This window comes from Nilaparvata lugens, chromosome 9, assembly GCF_014356525.2.
Source record: "Nilaparvata lugens isolate BPH chromosome 9, ASM1435652v1, whole genome shotgun sequence".
NCBI classification, from domain to species: Eukaryota; Metazoa; Arthropoda; class Insecta; order Hemiptera; family Delphacidae; genus Nilaparvata; species Nilaparvata lugens.
The window spans coordinates 42,022,463-42,040,393 of record NC_052512.1 but is presented as its reverse complement, the minus strand read 5'-3'; the positions used below and the strand labels follow the sequence as shown (position 1 = coordinate 42,040,393).

At 35.7% G+C, this 17,931-nt stretch overlaps 1 protein-coding gene across 1 annotated transcript; it reads left to right on the top strand.

Moving 5' to 3' along the window:
- Positions 1-6,948: 6,948 nt before the first annotated feature.
- Positions 6,949-17,325, top strand: LOC120352974. Its single transcript, XM_039435339.1, is given in 5 exon segments — positions 6,949-6,993; positions 8,380-8,595; positions 8,597-8,643; positions 15,514-15,599; positions 17,039-17,325. Coding segments are annotated over 5 exon segments (681 nt in total).
- The last annotated feature ends 606 nt before the right edge of the window (positions 17,326-17,931 follow it).

The following is a 17,931-nucleotide window of genomic DNA, read 5'->3' as shown; positions in this document are numbered from 1 at the left end:
CATTTGGAAAAAAATGCTCTCCACTAGAGTCCAGTCTCTTCTCCACCTGAGTCGCCTAAGTGTCAGTTGAGCCTATAGGAGAAAATTCCATATAGAAAATATAATTGGATCTAAGAGGTGACAGATATTATGCTGGAAAAAATATAAAAGATTATTCTCCATATAGAAGAAGAATTTAAAATTGAAGAAGAATTAATCTTTACTTTCACTTACATGTGATTAGGTGGATGTATCAGGGTTTGGTGACCTTCTCCTCCTCCTTCACCCTCTCCTCCCTCCTCTCATCCTCCTCCTCCTCCCCTCCTCCTCCTCCTCCTCTTCCTCCTCTGTGACCTCTGAATTTCTGCTGGTGATTTTCAAATCGGTGGTTTTCATCTGTGGCGTCTGTAGTCACTGTTGACTCTATTCCTCCTCCTCCTCACTCCCCCTCCTCCTCCTCCTCCTCCTCCTCCACCACCTCCTCCTCCTCCTCCTCCTCCTCTACTCCTCCTACTCCAAGGGATGAAATTGATGACGTTGATGATACACTCCGCTCTAAGCCGGAGTCATCCCCATTTGTTGGGTCCAAGGTGGAAACTCCCTGTACAAAATTAGAGATTAATAAATTATTGATATAGGATAAAGGAAGAATGGCTTATACACGTAGTGGATAGGAAATTCACGAATTACGCATCATCACGTCTCACTGCTCAACTCATTAACTTAAAATTTTGCATATCGATTCTTAATTTACCGAGGATGATCATAGACCTGTTTTCAGTTCAGTTTCAGTTCAGTTTTTCAGTTTCATAGACCTGTCTTCAAGACTTCAGTACGTCAATTTTTCAGTGTCTTAATTTAATCTATTTGTGCTTCAAATAGACCTTCGAAGAGTAAGGGTACAGGCTAAATAACATGGTTCTGTATTACGGATCGGCACTACTACTACTATCTAATCAGCCAGAGCGAAAAACAACCTTCTCTACCGAATGCCAAGACTAGACTGAATTATGGATAGACTGACTATGGACCGCTTTATGCAAATTTGTAACTGTTAAATAAAAATACTAAGAAATTGTCAAAAACCACAAATTTATTGATACTCAGAAAGACCGGTTTCGGTTGCTACACCATTGTCAATCTCTGATAAACTATCAGTTTATCAGAGAAAACTATCTAGTTTATCAGAGATTGACAATGGTGTAGCAACCGAAACCGGTCTTTCTGAGTATCATAAATCTGTGGTTTTTGACAATTTCTTAGTATTTTTATTTAATCCGATACTATTAAACTAGCAATTTCTGTTTATATGTTTCTGACATATATATAAGATCTGTATGTGACCGGATCTCGAAAACGGCTCTAACGATTCTCACAAAATTTGGAACAAAGTAGGTTTATGATATGAAAATCGATTGCACTAGGTCTCAATCCTGAGATAACTCGCTGAAGGACATTAAAAGGATAAATACGTCCTTGGAAAAACAGCTGGACATTTTGTCGTCTGTCGATACCGTAATGGAAGAGAGTGAACGAGTCCATGTGTGGGATCATCCAGCTGATCTCACGAGAAGAAAAATTCAGCAAGAAAAACTCATTTTCATTTATTATCTTTTTTTAGAAAAAATGTTTACTTCAGAAAGTCAAAAATAGTAACTAGATGCTGTTAGTGTAGAATAGTACATAGTATATTAACAAATATTGTAGCAAACATAGTATATCATTCTAAATAGAATTCATAGTATATCTATTTGTAATTGATGATGTGTTTGTTTTTTGAAGTGTGAATAAATTGAATTGATTTATTGTTTCACAAAAAAAGACTTATAAAACATAAGTAAATGTACTAATTTAAAGAAAATTATATCTATGTTTAAACTATTTCACAAAATAATTGAAACTGTACTCACATGGACCTGTCGTTCTGGTCGTGAGTAGAGTTCACATAAGTATATTGAATTCAATTTACACAGATAACTTATCTATGATACAGAGAATAATATTACTATCATAGATAGCTACCAATATTTAATAGTATTGAATAATACAATATCAAAAATATTAAATAAAAGAAAAAAGACTTATTTAATTTTAATATTCAAGCTCAACTATCAACATTCGCAGGGAAGGGAAACACACACACACACACACACACACACACACACACACCAACACAACACACACACACCACACACACACACACACACACACACACACCTACGCACACACATGAGTGAATAAATTCCAAGCCGTTACACATACATTGATATTGTTATTGACATTGATACAATTGTTATTTTGATGAGTGATAGTAGCTTAACCTAGATTTTGATTTGGACTGCAGTATAATTTGAAAAGGGACAGTTTTGAGCATACGCCTGTTGTGCCTACTCATATAACTGTAAAAAATTGTACGACTGAGAAAATAAATAAATTAAACTATAAATTCAATCTTTCGTTATAAATTTTTTATGCTTTACACTCCAGAGCAAAGCTTGGTCCCCGGATATGAACTATATAATATGAACTATATTTACCACAATATCAACTTCAAACTACACCAAAAATTGTAACTGTACTTTGACAAATAAATAATAATAATGATTCTTGTTTCCAACAGCCAATCACAAGCCTGCTACCGACGCAGCCTCAGCTAGTCTCGAACGGGGGTCTCCACCTGTCTAGTCCTCCCCATGGGGAACGCCCGCTAGCCTCACGCCGGTCTCTCGGACACCGTGTCACACACAGGAGCCGGGTGTTCGTGAAAGCTCACCTCACTCGGATTGCTCTGTCTAATCGGTTAGTTAGACTGTCTTTGTTCAATCAAGGTTATACCATAGAGAAACAATAGCATAAGTAGATATGCCATGGTATAGGGCGTTTATGTCGCAACTTTTACTGTTATATCCCAATTAGGGATGGGTATCGAAAGACAAAACATCGATTTTTGAACATCGAGTTTTTTTTCTCCTAAACATCGATAAGTGGAAAACATCGAACAGTAAACATCGATGTTTTTAAACATCGATGTTTTAAACATCGACGTGTTGCCGTACATTTTTCGGAAGATTATATATCTTTAGAGTAACTCAGATAGTGAAATCAATTTCCTTTTTTTATGTACATGTAAAAGAAAGGGACAGAGCTTTTAAAAAGTAGTTAACAATAAAGAATATTATTGATCGGCAGCAACGAAACTGAAAGTTAATAAATTGTTTGTAGTTGTAGTAATCAGACTCTACGTATCAACGGAGATTGATATTTAATCGAATATAAAAAGAAATCCAATAACCTCAAATACTGTTTTATAGATTGGAATATTTGTTGGTATATAGAGAAATTAAGACGGTATTATTCTTTGGTCCAAATCTCGAAATACTTAAAAATACAAAAAACCCCAAAGTGACTACCATTTTATAAGAAAGGGACAGAGCTTTTAAAAAGTAGTTAACAATAAAGGAATATTATTGATCGGCAGCAACGAAACTGAAAGTTAATAAATTGTTTGTAGTTGTAGGTAATCAGACTCTACGTTATCAACGGAGATTGATATTTAATCGAATATAAAAAGAAAATCCAATAACCTCAAATACTGTTTTATAGATTTGAATATTTGTTTAGTATAAGAGAAATTAAGACGGTATTATTCTTTGGTCCAAATCTCGAAATACTTAAAAATACAAAAAAAACTCCCAAAGTGACTACAATTTTATCTGGAGCTGTTTCAATATTTTAACTGTTACTAACTGGAATTACAGCAATTTTAGACTTGGTATTCAAGTAACAGTCTTTCAAATAATTGAAGTCAGGTTGTGACTAGAAAGATACATCAACTCTATTATAGTTCATAAGATTTGTCATCTTCATAGTTGAGTCAGAAACCTCTCGGGATATCCTCGAAGATTCTGTCTTGGGATTTCATCATAAGCTAAATTTTAGCAATCTTTGTTACTCATAATCGTATTCATTCAATACCTGATAGTTTTATTCAGGAAATGAGAATGAATAGAGGTGTTTTTTATGGCTATCTACACTCCATACTAAACGAGGACCTCTATTCCAGAGCTAGATTAATAATTGGTATTAAACGTATGTTGAGGAAAGCACTGGTAATAAGAAAAACTCTTTCTTCCTAAGAAACGAAAAATCCGACCTCTTATTCAATTATATATAGGTATCTAACCTTGACAAGGGCCACAGTTATGTAAATCTTCAATAGTATCCAACAGTTTTACATAAAAATACAGAGAGCCTGATTGAAAAATTCCTTTTTGTTGGGAAAAACATCGAATGACCGATGACTAGGTAAAACCATCGATAAGTGAAAAACATCGAACAATAAACATCGATGTTAAAAACATCGAACAATAAACATCGATGTTAAAAACATCGAACAATAAACATCGATGTTAAAACCATCGATGTTTGATGTTGAAACATCGATGTTTCTAAACATCGATGTATCGATACCCATCCCTAATCCCAAGCTGATAGTCCACGCAGTTCTTCCTGTGAAGCTTTATGACGCTGGTAGTATCTCATATTGTGCCGTTCATACACTCTCACCCCAACAAAACAGTAAAAATTGACAATAATCAACAGTAATCGGCTTGAGATAACAGTAAAAGTTGCGACATAAACTCCCTATACCATGGGATATCTACTTACGCTATTGTTTCTCTATGGTTATAGTCCGTACAAATTAACTTCAGACTTGGAGGAATTTGTGGCACAGAGAAATGGAGGGAGATCAGCCAATCACAGTGATGGATAGAGTCATAGGTGGAAGCGCAGTTGCCAATTTGTCGATTAGAGTCAGTCGACTTAACGCTGTGCAAAGGCTATAATAAAGTTTCTACTGGTGGTATTTTCAAAGTTTTTCGATTTGTATATCATCAAGCTATCTAAATGATAAGTTTTCTCAGGAAACATTTTTCCGGTCATTTCTTCTTGAGATATGAGCGCTTAAAGCCTTACATTTTTGGGACAGAACATTTCAAATTCAGTTTGATTGATTGAGTACTTTATTTATGTAGATTACAATATATACTGGCTTATACACTTATATGCAATAGCTTACAATACAGCAAAATTATAGATGAATTTACATAATATAGACTAAGAAAATAATTATTGAGCTGTATATAATATGAAAAAGCAATTTATAATAACTATAGATAAAATAGATAATATTGTAATGCATGTACATAAATTGACGGAGCTTTGGACATATCAATGTCCATTCTTCGGAAAGAATATTAAAAATATCCTTCCCACTAACTAACTCTCGGTAAGAGATAAATCCATGAGATCCGGAGGATAAATTCTTCATGGTATTGTTGATTGATTCAGACAAAAACTTTCTGAAAATATCAATTAATTGAGAAAGTTATTCAATTTACCAAAAATGACCACAAATAATTCAACTAAAAGTTATTTTTGGTCTTTTTTAGTAAATTTAATAACTTTCTCAATAATTGATATTTTCAGAAAATTTTATGTTCTAATCAATCAACAATACCATGAAGAATCTATCCTCTGAATCTCATGGATTTATCTCTTACCGAACTTGAAATGTTCTGTCCCAAAAATGTAAAGGTTCAGGCGTTCATATCTGAAAAAGAAATGATCGGAAAAAAATGTTTTCCCGAGAAAACTTCTTCATTTTGTTAGCTTGATGATATACAAATCGAAAAACTTTGAAAATATCACCGGTAGAAAGTTTATTTTTAGCCTTTGCACGGCAATAAGGATTCCAGACAGGAAACTCCGTTAGTTTAACATGAGCGCTTGAATACTCACAAGAAATTAGAGGAATACTGGCCGGTTCAGAACGGAAACTTCGCAGACGTTATCCCTACCTCTGTTTTGTGTTTTTATCTTATAATATTTGTTGTAGTGTTTTAGTTTTACTTGGAATTGTATTGGAGGGTTAAGTGTAACAGAGGGCCGGCTGTGCCCTAACTTCGCACTCCTAGGTTTTTAATAAAGGCAGCTAATTGACCGAGCGAAGTGAGGTCTAAGATTCAAGTCTACGGTTTGGCATTTCTCTTAATGTTTGAATGTTTAAAAGTTTTTATGTTGAGCATTTACGGCGAAACGCGGTAATAGATTTTCATGAAATTTGACAGATATGTTCCTTTTTTAATTGCGCGTCGACGTATATACACGGTTTTTGGAAATTTTGCATTTCAAGGATAATATAAAAGGAAAAGGGAGCCTTCTTCATACGCCAATATTAGAGTAAAAATCAGACTAGAATTATTCATAATAAATCAGCTGACAAGTGATTACACAGATGTGTGGAGAAGCCAGTCTATTGCTGTATTTCCATAAGGTCTATAGTTTCAATCAGGTACTTGTGGATGAGAATACTGCGTGAGGTCTACTGTTCACAGAACTACTAGTATAAAAGGAAAAAGGAGCCTCCTTCATACGCCAATATTAGAGTAAAAATCAGACTAGAATTATTCATAATAAATCAGCTGACAAGTGATTACACAGATGTGTGGAGAAGCCAGTCTATTGCTGTATTTCCATAAGGTCTATAGTTTCAATCAGGTACTTGTGGATGAGAATACTGCGTGAGGTCTACTGTTCACAGAACTACTAGTTTAGTTTTGTTACAATGATGTAACAACCGAAACCGGTCTCTCTAACTATCAATAAATCTGTGGTTTTTGACAATTTCTTAGTCTTTCTAATTTAATATGAATAATAACCACAATATCAACTTCTCAACTACACAAAAAGTGAAAAAACAAACATCATTCTCGCCTGTAGAAGGCCCTTTCCCGTCCTTGTGACGTAAGATAATATTTTTTCGCCACACTGCACAGAAAGCAGCTGTTTTCCAGTCCCTACGTAGATCTGAAAGACATTGTTTGCAGACGACTCTCGTCTGACGTCAGAACATGCTTCTTTCCGGCTAAGGCCGGATAGAGTACCCTTTCCGGCCGCTTTTTGAAAATGTGTTTGGACAACTGTGCCATATGGTGCATTGTGTTCAGGAGGGTGAGATCGGAAATTTTCACCCCACTTTGAGTACCCTACGACGTCTGGTTCTTGTGATATAAGACATCAAAGTTTCCCCCCCCCTCATAAAACATTCTTATTCGATTTATTATTCTTATATAGCTGATGCCAAAAAGTTAGGGGGCTTCGTGGGTCACATGATGTAACCTACTCACAGCTGATGCATTGCATCTATTTATTGTCTCCTTTGATTAAAAATCATCACCTAAGCCAAGCTAGATAACAACTCTACTTGACAACATCAGCTGTTGGGACGCACAAGAGACCCACGAAACCGCCTAACTTTGTGGCGTCATCTATACCCAAAGTTAGTAGACAGAAGGTTGGTCACTCATCTATAGTATTTTATTTGAAATGCGATTGGAGTGGGGGAACTGCAGCCGTGACGTAGGCTGTAGTACAGAGTAGGCAAAATATCGCATTCTTGAAAATCATACGGTGACGTATAGTCAAATTATATAACACAAACATTTTCTGACATGCAAGCTTTCTGTTTCAGCCTTACAATAATTATCAAAACATTTAAATAATACAAGCATTTTACCATATAAAAGCAAAAACCCCACCTCCTAACTTTCTTTTAAAAACCCTTAAGGTATCTTCATCTTCTAGCTCGTTTTATATTTTGTAGTTTGGCTATACACCAGCTTGTGAATTTCGGGGATGAGATATTTTGATTCTCGTAGAACATGTGCTCGATACCAGCATGTGTTCAGTGCATTTATATGAACGAAATTTATCGGGATCGGTTTATTGCAATGCATTAATTTTTCAATATTTTTCATGCGTTAATCTGAATTATAATAGTATAACGTTGTCTAATAACGCTTTTCCAGCTTATTAACTTTTTCGTGTCACGTTTTTAGATTCTTGGAAAACTTTCAACTTCATTTTATTCATACAAGTTGAATGAACTTGGAATATTTAACAACATCATTAGAATCGGTGATTCATTCGCTATAAGTATGAAGAATTTCCAAGTTCTAGGTCAATCTTGAGGGTAATAAACGACGATATATTTGAAGATACAGTGAATAAACTGTATGCTCAGTGTGGTTACTCCATCACATTTTTACTACACGTGACGTCACGCTGGCGTTCCCCCCTCCACTTCGAATCTTACACCTGTGAGTGATCAACATTCTGTCTACTAACGTTGATCTATACCTGTAGTGTGGCGAAAAATATCGTACGCGACTCTCTCAGAAAGGTGTTTACGGTATTCGGATAACATATTCCGGATAAACTATCCTCTTACCGTAAACACTAACTCTCTGTGCTTGTAGCGTAATATACTATATTTTATTTTATTTCCCCTCATCTTCTACTTTATCTCACTAGTTTTCTGTACGGAAATTTTCATAGAAATTGATTGATTTCAGCTTGCTGCTGGCTCTACTGTCGCTGATCTTCCTGCTGAAAATCAGTCCGGTGAGTCCGAATGACGTCATCCCGCCAAGCGACAGTTTCCCGACGGTGCTCTCTCCCGACGAGTATGTCGTTGTCTACGAGGTGACTCTCGCCCTGTGCGCGCTCTCGCTCTCTCTCAACCTCTGCTGCCTGCTCGTCTGCTCTGTTCAGGTTCTTGTTTGCAGTCAAGCTAGTCCGGGACTCGCCCGACGGTGAAAGGTATCAATATTAATTCATTTGTCAACAAATTCTTATTCTTCTTCTTCTTCTTCTTCTTCTTCTTCTTCTTCTTCTTCTTCTTCTTCTTCTTCTTCTTCTTCTTCTTCTTCTTCTTCTTCTCTTCTTTTCTTCTTCTCTTCTTCTTCTTCTTCTCTTCTTCTTCTTCTTCTCTTCTTCTTCTTCTTCTTCTTCTTCTTCTTCTTCTTCTTCTTCTTCTTCTTCTTCTTCAACTTCTTCTTCTTCTCCTCCTCCTCCTCCTCCTTCTAATCCTCCTACTTCTTCTTCTTCTTCATGTTCTTCCACTTTTCCTTTTTTTCCTTCTTCTTCTTCTTGCATGTTCATCCTCTCGGTCTTTTTCATCTTCTCCTCCTTTTCCTCCTTCATTTCATGTTCTTCTTCTTCTCTACCTTCTTTTTCTTCTTCTCCCTCTTCTCCTTGCATGTTGTTTTCTCTGTCTTCTTCTTCTTCTTCTCCTCCTACTCCTCCTCCTCCATTTTCTTCATGTTCTCTCTCCTCCATGTACTCCCTTCTTCTTCTTTTTCTTCTTCTTCTTCTTCTTCTTCTTCTTCTTCTTCGTTTTCTTCCTCTTCTTCTTCTTCTTCTTCTTCTTCTTCTTCTTCTTCTTCTTCTTCTTCTTCTTCTTCTTCTTCTTCTTCTTCTTCTCTTCTTCTTCCTTCTTCTTCTTCTTCTCTTCTTCTCTTCTTCTTCTTCTTCTTCTTCTTCTTCTTCTTCTTCTTCTTCTTCTTCTTCTTCTCTTCTTCTTCTCTCTTCTCTTCTTCTCTTCTTCTCTTCTTCTTCTTCTTCTTCTTCTTCTTCTTCTCTTCTTCTTCTTCTTCTTCTTCTTCTTCTTCTTCTCTTCTTCTTCTTCTTCTTCTTCTTCTTCTCTTCTTCTTCTCTTCTTCTTCTTCTTCTTCTCTTCTTCTTCTTCTTCTTCTTCTTCTTCTTCTTCTTCTTCTTCTTCTTCTTCTCTTCTTCTTCTTCTTCTTCTTCTCTGTCTCTTCTTCTTCTTCTCCTCCTACTCCTCCTCCTCCATTTTCTTCATGTTCTCTCTCCTCCATGTACTCCTTCTTCTTCTTCTTTCTTCTTCTTCTTCTTCTTCTTCTTCTTCTTCTTCGTTTTCTTCCTCTTCTTCTTCTTCTCTTCTTCTTCTTCTTCTTCTTCTTCTTCTTCTTCTTCTTCTTCTTCTTCTTCTTCTTCTTCTTCTCTTCTTCTTCCTTCTTCTTCTTCTTCTCTTCTTTCTCTTCTTCTTCTTCTTCTTCTTCTTCTTCTTCTTCTTCTTCTTCTTCTTCTTCTTCTCTTCTTCTTCTCTCTTCTCTTCTTCTCTTCTTCTCTTCTTCTTCTTCTTCTTCTTCTTCTTCTTCTCTTCTTCTTCTTCTTCTTCTTCTTCTTCTTCTTCTCTTCTTCTTCTTCTTCTTCTTCTTCTTCTCTTCTTCTTCTCTTCTTCTTCTTCTTCTTCTCTTCTTCTTCTTCTTCTTCTTCTTCTTCTTCTTCTTCTTCTTCTTCTTCTTCTCTTCTTCTTCTTCTTCTTCTTCTCTGTCTCTTCTTCTTCTTCTCCTCCTACTCCTCCTCCTCCATTTTCTTCATGTTCTCTCTCCTCCATGTACTCCTTCTTCTTCTTTTCTTCTTCTTCTTCTTCTTCTTCTTCTTCTTCTTCTTCTTCTTCTCTTCTCTTCTCTTCTTCTTCTTCTTCTTCGTCTTCTTCTTCTTCTTCTTCTTCTTCTTCTCCTGTCTTCTTCTTCTTCTCTCTTCTTCTTCTTTTCTCTTCTTCTTCTCTCTCTTCTTCTTCTTCTTCTTCTTCTTCTTCTCTTTTCTTCTTCTCTTCTTCTTCTTCTTCTTCTTCTTCTTATTCTTCTTCTTCTTCTTCTTCTTCTTATTCTTCTTCTTCTTCTTCTTCTTCTTCTTCTTCGTCTTCTTCTTCTGCTTCTTCTTCTTCTTCTCTTCTCTTCTTCTTCTTCTTCTTCTTCTGCTTCTTCTTCTTCTTCTTCTTCTTATTCTTCTTCTTCTTCTTCTTCTTCTTCTCTTTTCTTCTTCTTCTTCTTCTTCTTCTTCTTTCTTCTCCTGTCTTCTTCTTCTTCTTCTTTCTTCTCCTTCTTCTTCTCCTGTCTTCTTCTTCTTCTTCTTCTTCTTCTCTTTTCTTCTTCTTCTTCTTCTTCTTCTCTTCTTCTTCCTCTTCTTTAGATTTCACTATTTGTTCAGTGTAGACACGGCATGGTATCAGTGATTCAGTTTTTGTTATTTATTTATTTATTTATTTGGTTAGCAAAAAATACAATAATCGGAAAAGAAAAAACAGGCTATTGCCTAAAACTTCTTCATTATTGAGGGTGGGGTTTGTGTTATGTTAGTGCTAAACCAGATTTTAGAGTATAAAACTTGTTTTCACTATTTTTCCGGTTTTATTATTTATGCTTACTTTATTTCTGTTCAATGATGCTCCGTAATTCGGACACCTATTAGATTGCTTTCTAAGGAACAAAACAAACGTTCCGCTGAATATGGAAAATGTCTGGAAAAAGGGAAAATAATGCTGTTTCCATGTTCGATTGATTGATTGATTGAGTACTTTATTTATGTAGATTACAATATATACTGGCTTCTACACTTATATACAATAGCTTCAATACAGCAAAATTATACATGAATTTACATAATATAGACTAAAAATAATTATTGAACTGTATATGATATGAAAAAGTATTTGTAATATAATAACTATAGATAATTATATTGTTATGCATGTACATAAATTGGCGGAGCTTTGGACATATCAATGTCCATTCTAAGGAAACAATATTAAAATATCCTCCCACTAACTCTCTACCAAATTCGATGAGAGAATCAATTCAGAAAGCTGTTAGATAATTAGATCTGGAAGCCTCTTCCCATAAGTTCCCAATGGATTGATATTATCATAGAGAAACAATAGCGTACGTAGATATCCCGTTGGTATAGGGCGTTTATATCGTAACTTTTACTGTTATCTCAAGCCTTCTTCGTTTTCTTCTTCATCGCCATTTTGTGGGGCTCTGGTTGCACCAATTTTCAAATTTATCAGACCTACCATGAAAATTTATCCGTAGAATTTCATGAACTCATGAACCAAACGAGTCTTTAAATACAGGTCATGACACGATCCCGTGATGCATTGCAAAATTACCATTTTATGGGGGCCTAGTTGCACCAATTTTCAAATTTATCAGACCTACCATGAAAAATGTATCCGTAGAATTTTTGAACTCATGAATTCCAACAAGTTCTATAAATACAGGTCATGACACGATCCCGTGATGCATTGCAAAATTACCATTTATGGGTCCTAGTTGCACCAATTTTCAATTTTATCAGACCTACCATGAAAAATGTATCCGTAGAATTTATGAACTCATGAATTCCAACAAGGTCTATAAATACAGGTCATACACCGATCCTGTGAGCATTGCAAAATTACCATTTTATGGGTTCTGGTTGCACCAATTTTCAAATTTATCAGACCTACCATGAAAAATGTATCCATAGAATTCCATGAACTCATGAACCAAACAAGGTCTTTAAGTACAGGTCATGACACGATCCTGTGATGCATTGCAAAATCGCCATTTTGTGGGTTCTGGTTGCACCAATTTTCAAATTTATCAGACCTACCATGAAAAATTTATCTATAGAATTTCATGAACTCATGAACCAAACAAGGTCTTCAAATACAGGTCATGACACGATCCTGTGATGCATTGCAAAATCGCCATTTTATGGAGTTCTAGTTCACCAATTTTCAAATTTATCAGCTGTTATCATTATAGATTAAACAACATTATTTACACATAATGTTGTTTAATCTATAATGATAACAGCTGATAAATTTGAAAATTGGTAAACTAGTACTCCATAAAATGGCGATTTTGCAATGCATCACAGGATCGTGTCATGAGGGTTTTCGTTTGTGCGTAAATGCCGTCGTCGACCACGACAGGGTGAGGATCTCAGATGGGTAGATTTCAATTTGTCTAAATAACCTGAACGATAATGTTCAATTATGCTTTAATTGGGCAGGTTGAGCTTATACTTTTTAGCAGCAATATGTATATATTATTAGAAATGTTCGATTCTTGAATAATGAACACAAATAATGAAACGTTTTTGATCAGCTGTTTAGCACACTTGAAATTTGGACAATATGAATGTCAACAATGCTTGTCGTCGTCGACTGCCTAAATTTATGCACAAACGAAAATGCACCATAAGGGTAGAAATGAATAGTTTGGGCCAAGCATGTCGTTCGTTCCCGACCATATTTAAATATGATGTTTAATTGATGTATCCACAAATAAATACATCAATGCATAAAAACATAGCTATAGTGATGTCCACATTATAATGGCAGTAGAGGAAGATAGGAGAGACAACGCTGCCAATCCTCCTACTTGTCAATGCCTTCTATAGACGGTAGCTGATACAGGTTTATTGATGTAATATTAACTGTTCATTCTAATTTAAAATAATCAATGATATTTTATTAAGCAAGAAATAATTTTTTCCTACAGTTACGTTGAAAAGTGGCCATTGCTGCACTGATTACAGAACGCAAAGAATCACTTTTCCGCTCTAGTGCGGGAAAAATTTTTCTGCACTCCAGATTTGCAACATGGCAACGCAAAATACTTAGTAGGTTATATGGAGCAACAGTGCAGCAAAATCAAAATGAAGTTGGTAACAGTGACTGCTGTGGCTGCTATAGTGAGCAGAGGTGCAACCAAGCACAACGCGCTAATTATTATTCATTATATATTATAACCAACGACAACGAGGACTTTAGGATTTTAGGATTAAGGTTTTTATCAATAATAAAATTACACAGAAAAACATTTGATGCATTTCAGGCAATTTTACCCATAATACCCACTTTTCATATTCAATGGTAACTGTAGGAAAAACTTAATGTGAAATACGTGCGCAAAGTTCCTCTGCTGCACTCAAGAAACCATTCCGCCCTTGCCTACGGCTCGTGAGTAACATTTCTTTCGGTGCAGCAAACTGTCACTTTGCGCACTAGTTGCACAAATAACTATTTTCAATAATTTCATAATGAATTTTCATAATTAACATGGAAGATTTTGTTAATAAATTATTATTTCTACATTGTTGAAAGACGATCTGGCTACATAGCAAATCGAGAAAGAGATAGCGCTATCTGCTTTGTTGAATGATAGACAAGGATAGCAATATCATTGGACATCACTATAGAAGTATGGAAGTTTTCTCATTCTTATTATTTGGACTGTAGTATAAATTATTTTGTGGAGGGTCTTTTTTTGAGTATTAACATAGAGAAACAATAGCGTAAGTAGTTATCCCTGGTATAGGGCGTTCATGTCGCAACTTTTACTGTTATCCCAAGCCGATTACTGTCGATTTTTACTGTTTTGTTGGGGTGAGAGTGTATGAACGGCACAATATGAGAGACTACCAGCGTCATAAAGCTTCACAGGAAAGAACTACGTGGACTATCAGCTTGAGATAACAGTAAAAGTTGCGACATAAACGCCCTATAAGATGGGATTTCTACTTATGCTATTGTTTCTCTATGATATTATCCTGTTCTGCCCTTCCATATTATCAGAATATTACAATCTTCTATTTCAGAACTAATGATTATTGAAATGGCTCATGAAGTGTTAAAACTAAAAGATGATACAGGGATAGACAAAAATAGCAACACCAATGTCAATCAAACACTGCCATTATAACGTGGACCTCACTATATTTATTATTATTCTTTACTCGTTAAATGTCTTCGAATTACAGTATTTTCATGATTTATAATACATAAATACTGTATAACATTACTTTTTGTGTAGTTGAGATTGTGTTAATTATTCATATTGAATGAAAAAGACTAAGAAATTGTCAAAAACCACAGAATTATTGATACTTAGAAAGACCGGTTTCGGTTGTTACACCATTGTCAATCTTTGATTAACTAGAACTAGATACAAGAGCAGCAGAATTTATACTAGTAGGCGACTACTGTTATTGGTCAAGGGCATGAACGCCTGTCATTGGCCCAGCTAAACAGTCTCCTCCCACTGAGTGGGAGCAGTACTCGCCTACTAGTATAAATTCTGCTGATCTTGTATCTAGTTCTAGTTTATCAGAGATTGACAATGGTGATGTCCCATTCAGTGGGAGGAGACTGTCTAGTTGGGCCAATGGCAGGCGTTCATGCCCTCGACCAATAGCAGTACTCGCCTAATAGTATATATTCTGCTGCTCTTGTATTTAGTTTTAGTTTATCAGAGATTGACAATGGTGTAACAACCGAAACCGGTCTCTCTAAGTATCGATAAATCTGTGGTTTTTGACAATTTCTTAGTATTTTTCATTCAATATGAATAATTACCACAATATCAACTTCTCAACTACACAAAAAGAAATGTTATACAGTATTTATGTATTATAAATCATGAAAATACTGTAATTCGAAGACATTTAACGAGTAAAGAATAATAATAAATATATTTGTTTTATTTTCTTTCACACTTGTTTTCTTGGTTCTTATCTTGTACTCAAAGTAAATTTTATTATCATGGCGATTCTGTTGCTTAAGCCGCCATTTTGTCACACCGTTGAGGGGAGGAGACTGTCTAGCTAGGCCAATGGCAGGCGTTCATGCCCTCGACCAATAGCAGTAGCCGCCTGCTAGTATAAATTCTGCTGCTCTTGTATTTAGTTTTAGTTTATCAGAGATTGACAATGGTGTAACAACTGAAATCGGTCTCTCTAACTATCAATAAATCTGTGGTTTTTTGACAATTTCTTAGTATTTTTAATTTAATGTATAACATTATTTTAGAATACATTTTTTTCTATTTCCAGAACAAATAAATATTTGAAGAAGTCTTCAATAACCAGAGTGTGTGCAGTTGGAGGTTTTTTTGTATCCATCCCGGTCTTCCTCACAGGTTGGTTTTCTATAAATATAAATATTTATATTTTATAATTATTAATATAGGTTAGGTTATTTTGCATTGAATCTTTGCTTTTATTCCCAATTCAATTCACTCGGAAGACTCTATATTATGAGCCTGTTTCCGAGCTCGGGATTCTGCTAAGTTCTAGACTTTAATATAGACTAAGTATTTTATTGAAAAGTAACAGTCAGCATGATATGGAATCTGAAAGTAGAAGAGCTCTTCAGAAACTAGAAGAATGGCTGGCCTCAAATATGTTGGTACTAAATTACAATAAGACTATGCAGATTCCATTCAGGACGGCTCGGGAAGCAGTATTGGACACGAGAGATGGAAACATAGGTTCAGCAAACGAGGCAAAGGTACTTGGAGTAGTGCTGGACTCTGAACTCTCCTGGCGACCTCATTTAGACCAGCTAAAAAGCAAACTAAACTCAGCAGTATTTGTTCTTAGAACCGTGAAGAAATTGCTGGATGCAGGAACGCTTAGAAGTGTTTATTTTGCTGTGTTCCATTCTCTTCTTTCATACGGTGTTATATTTTGGGGCAATTCAACTCATGCAATACATATATTTAGGATTCAAAAGTGGGCAGTTAGAGTGATGGTGGGTGAATCTATTAGAGCAAGTTGTAGAGATTATTTCAAAGAGTTAAAGATTCTCCCACTACCAGGTGTATATATTTTAGAGGCTCTTTGATAGGAAATTGATAGGAATAAAGATAGGTTCAATACAGGAGAGTTGTTCCACTCATACAATACCAGATATAGACAAAACCTCAGAGACGACATTCATCGAACTGGTATGTATGAGAGGAGGGTAAAGAGTGCAGGAATTCGGCTTTATAATTCATTGCCAACACGCATAAAAGCTCTTACAGGTGAAAAGTTCAGAATTAAGGTGAGGGAGGAGTTGTTGCAGGTTTGTCCTTATTCCAGTGAGGAATTCTTTTTGCATTATAGAATGCAAAGATTGACGACTTAGATTATAATTGACAAATCCTTATACCCCTTTCATAGGTAGTCAGTTGGATGAAAAAAATTAAATTGATATCTTTTGTCTCGCATATCCCACAATGGACATGCTCTTGAATCAAACTCATCAACTTTTCATTGTCCATAGTTACTTTATAAAACAGAACAACTTCAAAAAACAAAAACAAGACTGTGAAACAAATTTTAGGTTAGAAACACTTTGTTGTCTCAGCTCGACTAGTTAGTTCGGTCGGAAAATCCCATTCAATTTGGATCGAAAAATTTATCGGCCGGAGACGGCCGTATGTACCTGTTGCAATTGACGAGCGCAGACTATTCATCTTAACATAGGATTCAATTTCCAATTTTCTTAAGTCTCTGCTCAATAAAGAATGATGATAGAATCAATGAATCAAATTTCATTATGAAAGTAAATTGCATATTATTTTGTCTGCAGGACTGATCCTGTACACGTTCATCCAGTTCCATTCGACGCCGGCCATCTTGACAAGCGGCCTGATTGGCTTCGGCATAGTGTTCTGCGGCTGCGCAATGGTGCACAACGTCTTCGTCTGGCAGAAGGAGAAGACAGACGCAGTGCGCTCTCTCGCACGCAAACAGCGCGAGCTGCAGATGCAACACGCTGCTCACTTGCAACAGGTAGGCTGCTCATCCAAACAGCAACAGATGCTCTTCTGTATCTTCTCAAAAGCAACGCGTTGCATCCGCAAAGATATACAATGAGCTTCAATGTATCTTTCCATAAGCAACTGATGCTCTTTTGTATCTTCTCAAGAGCAAAGTGTTGCATCCAAAGAGATACACTATGACCTTCAAGGTATCTCTCCATGAGAAACAGATGGTCATCTGTATCTTCTCAAAAGCTAAGTGTTACATCCGAAAAGATACACAAGAAGCTTTAATGTATCTTTGCATAAACAATAGAAGCTCTTTTGTATCTTCTCAAAAGCAGCGTGTTACATCCGAAAACATACACAATGAGCTTCAATGTATCGCAACAGTTGTTCTTTTGTACCTTCTCTAAAGCAACGTTTTACATCCGAAAAGATACACAATGAGCTTCAATGTATTTCTCCATTAGCAAAAAATGTTCTTTTGTACCTTATCAAAAGCATACTGTTGCATCCGAAAAGAAACACATGGAGCGTCACTGTATCATTCCAAAATGACAGATGTTCTTCTGTATCTTCTCAAAAGCAACGTGTTGCATCCGAAAGGATAGACAGAGAGCTTTAATGTACTTTCCATAAGCAACAAAAGATTTCTGTATCTTCTCAAAAGCAACGTGATGCATTCGAATATATATATATTTTTTTTTTTCATCTGGTA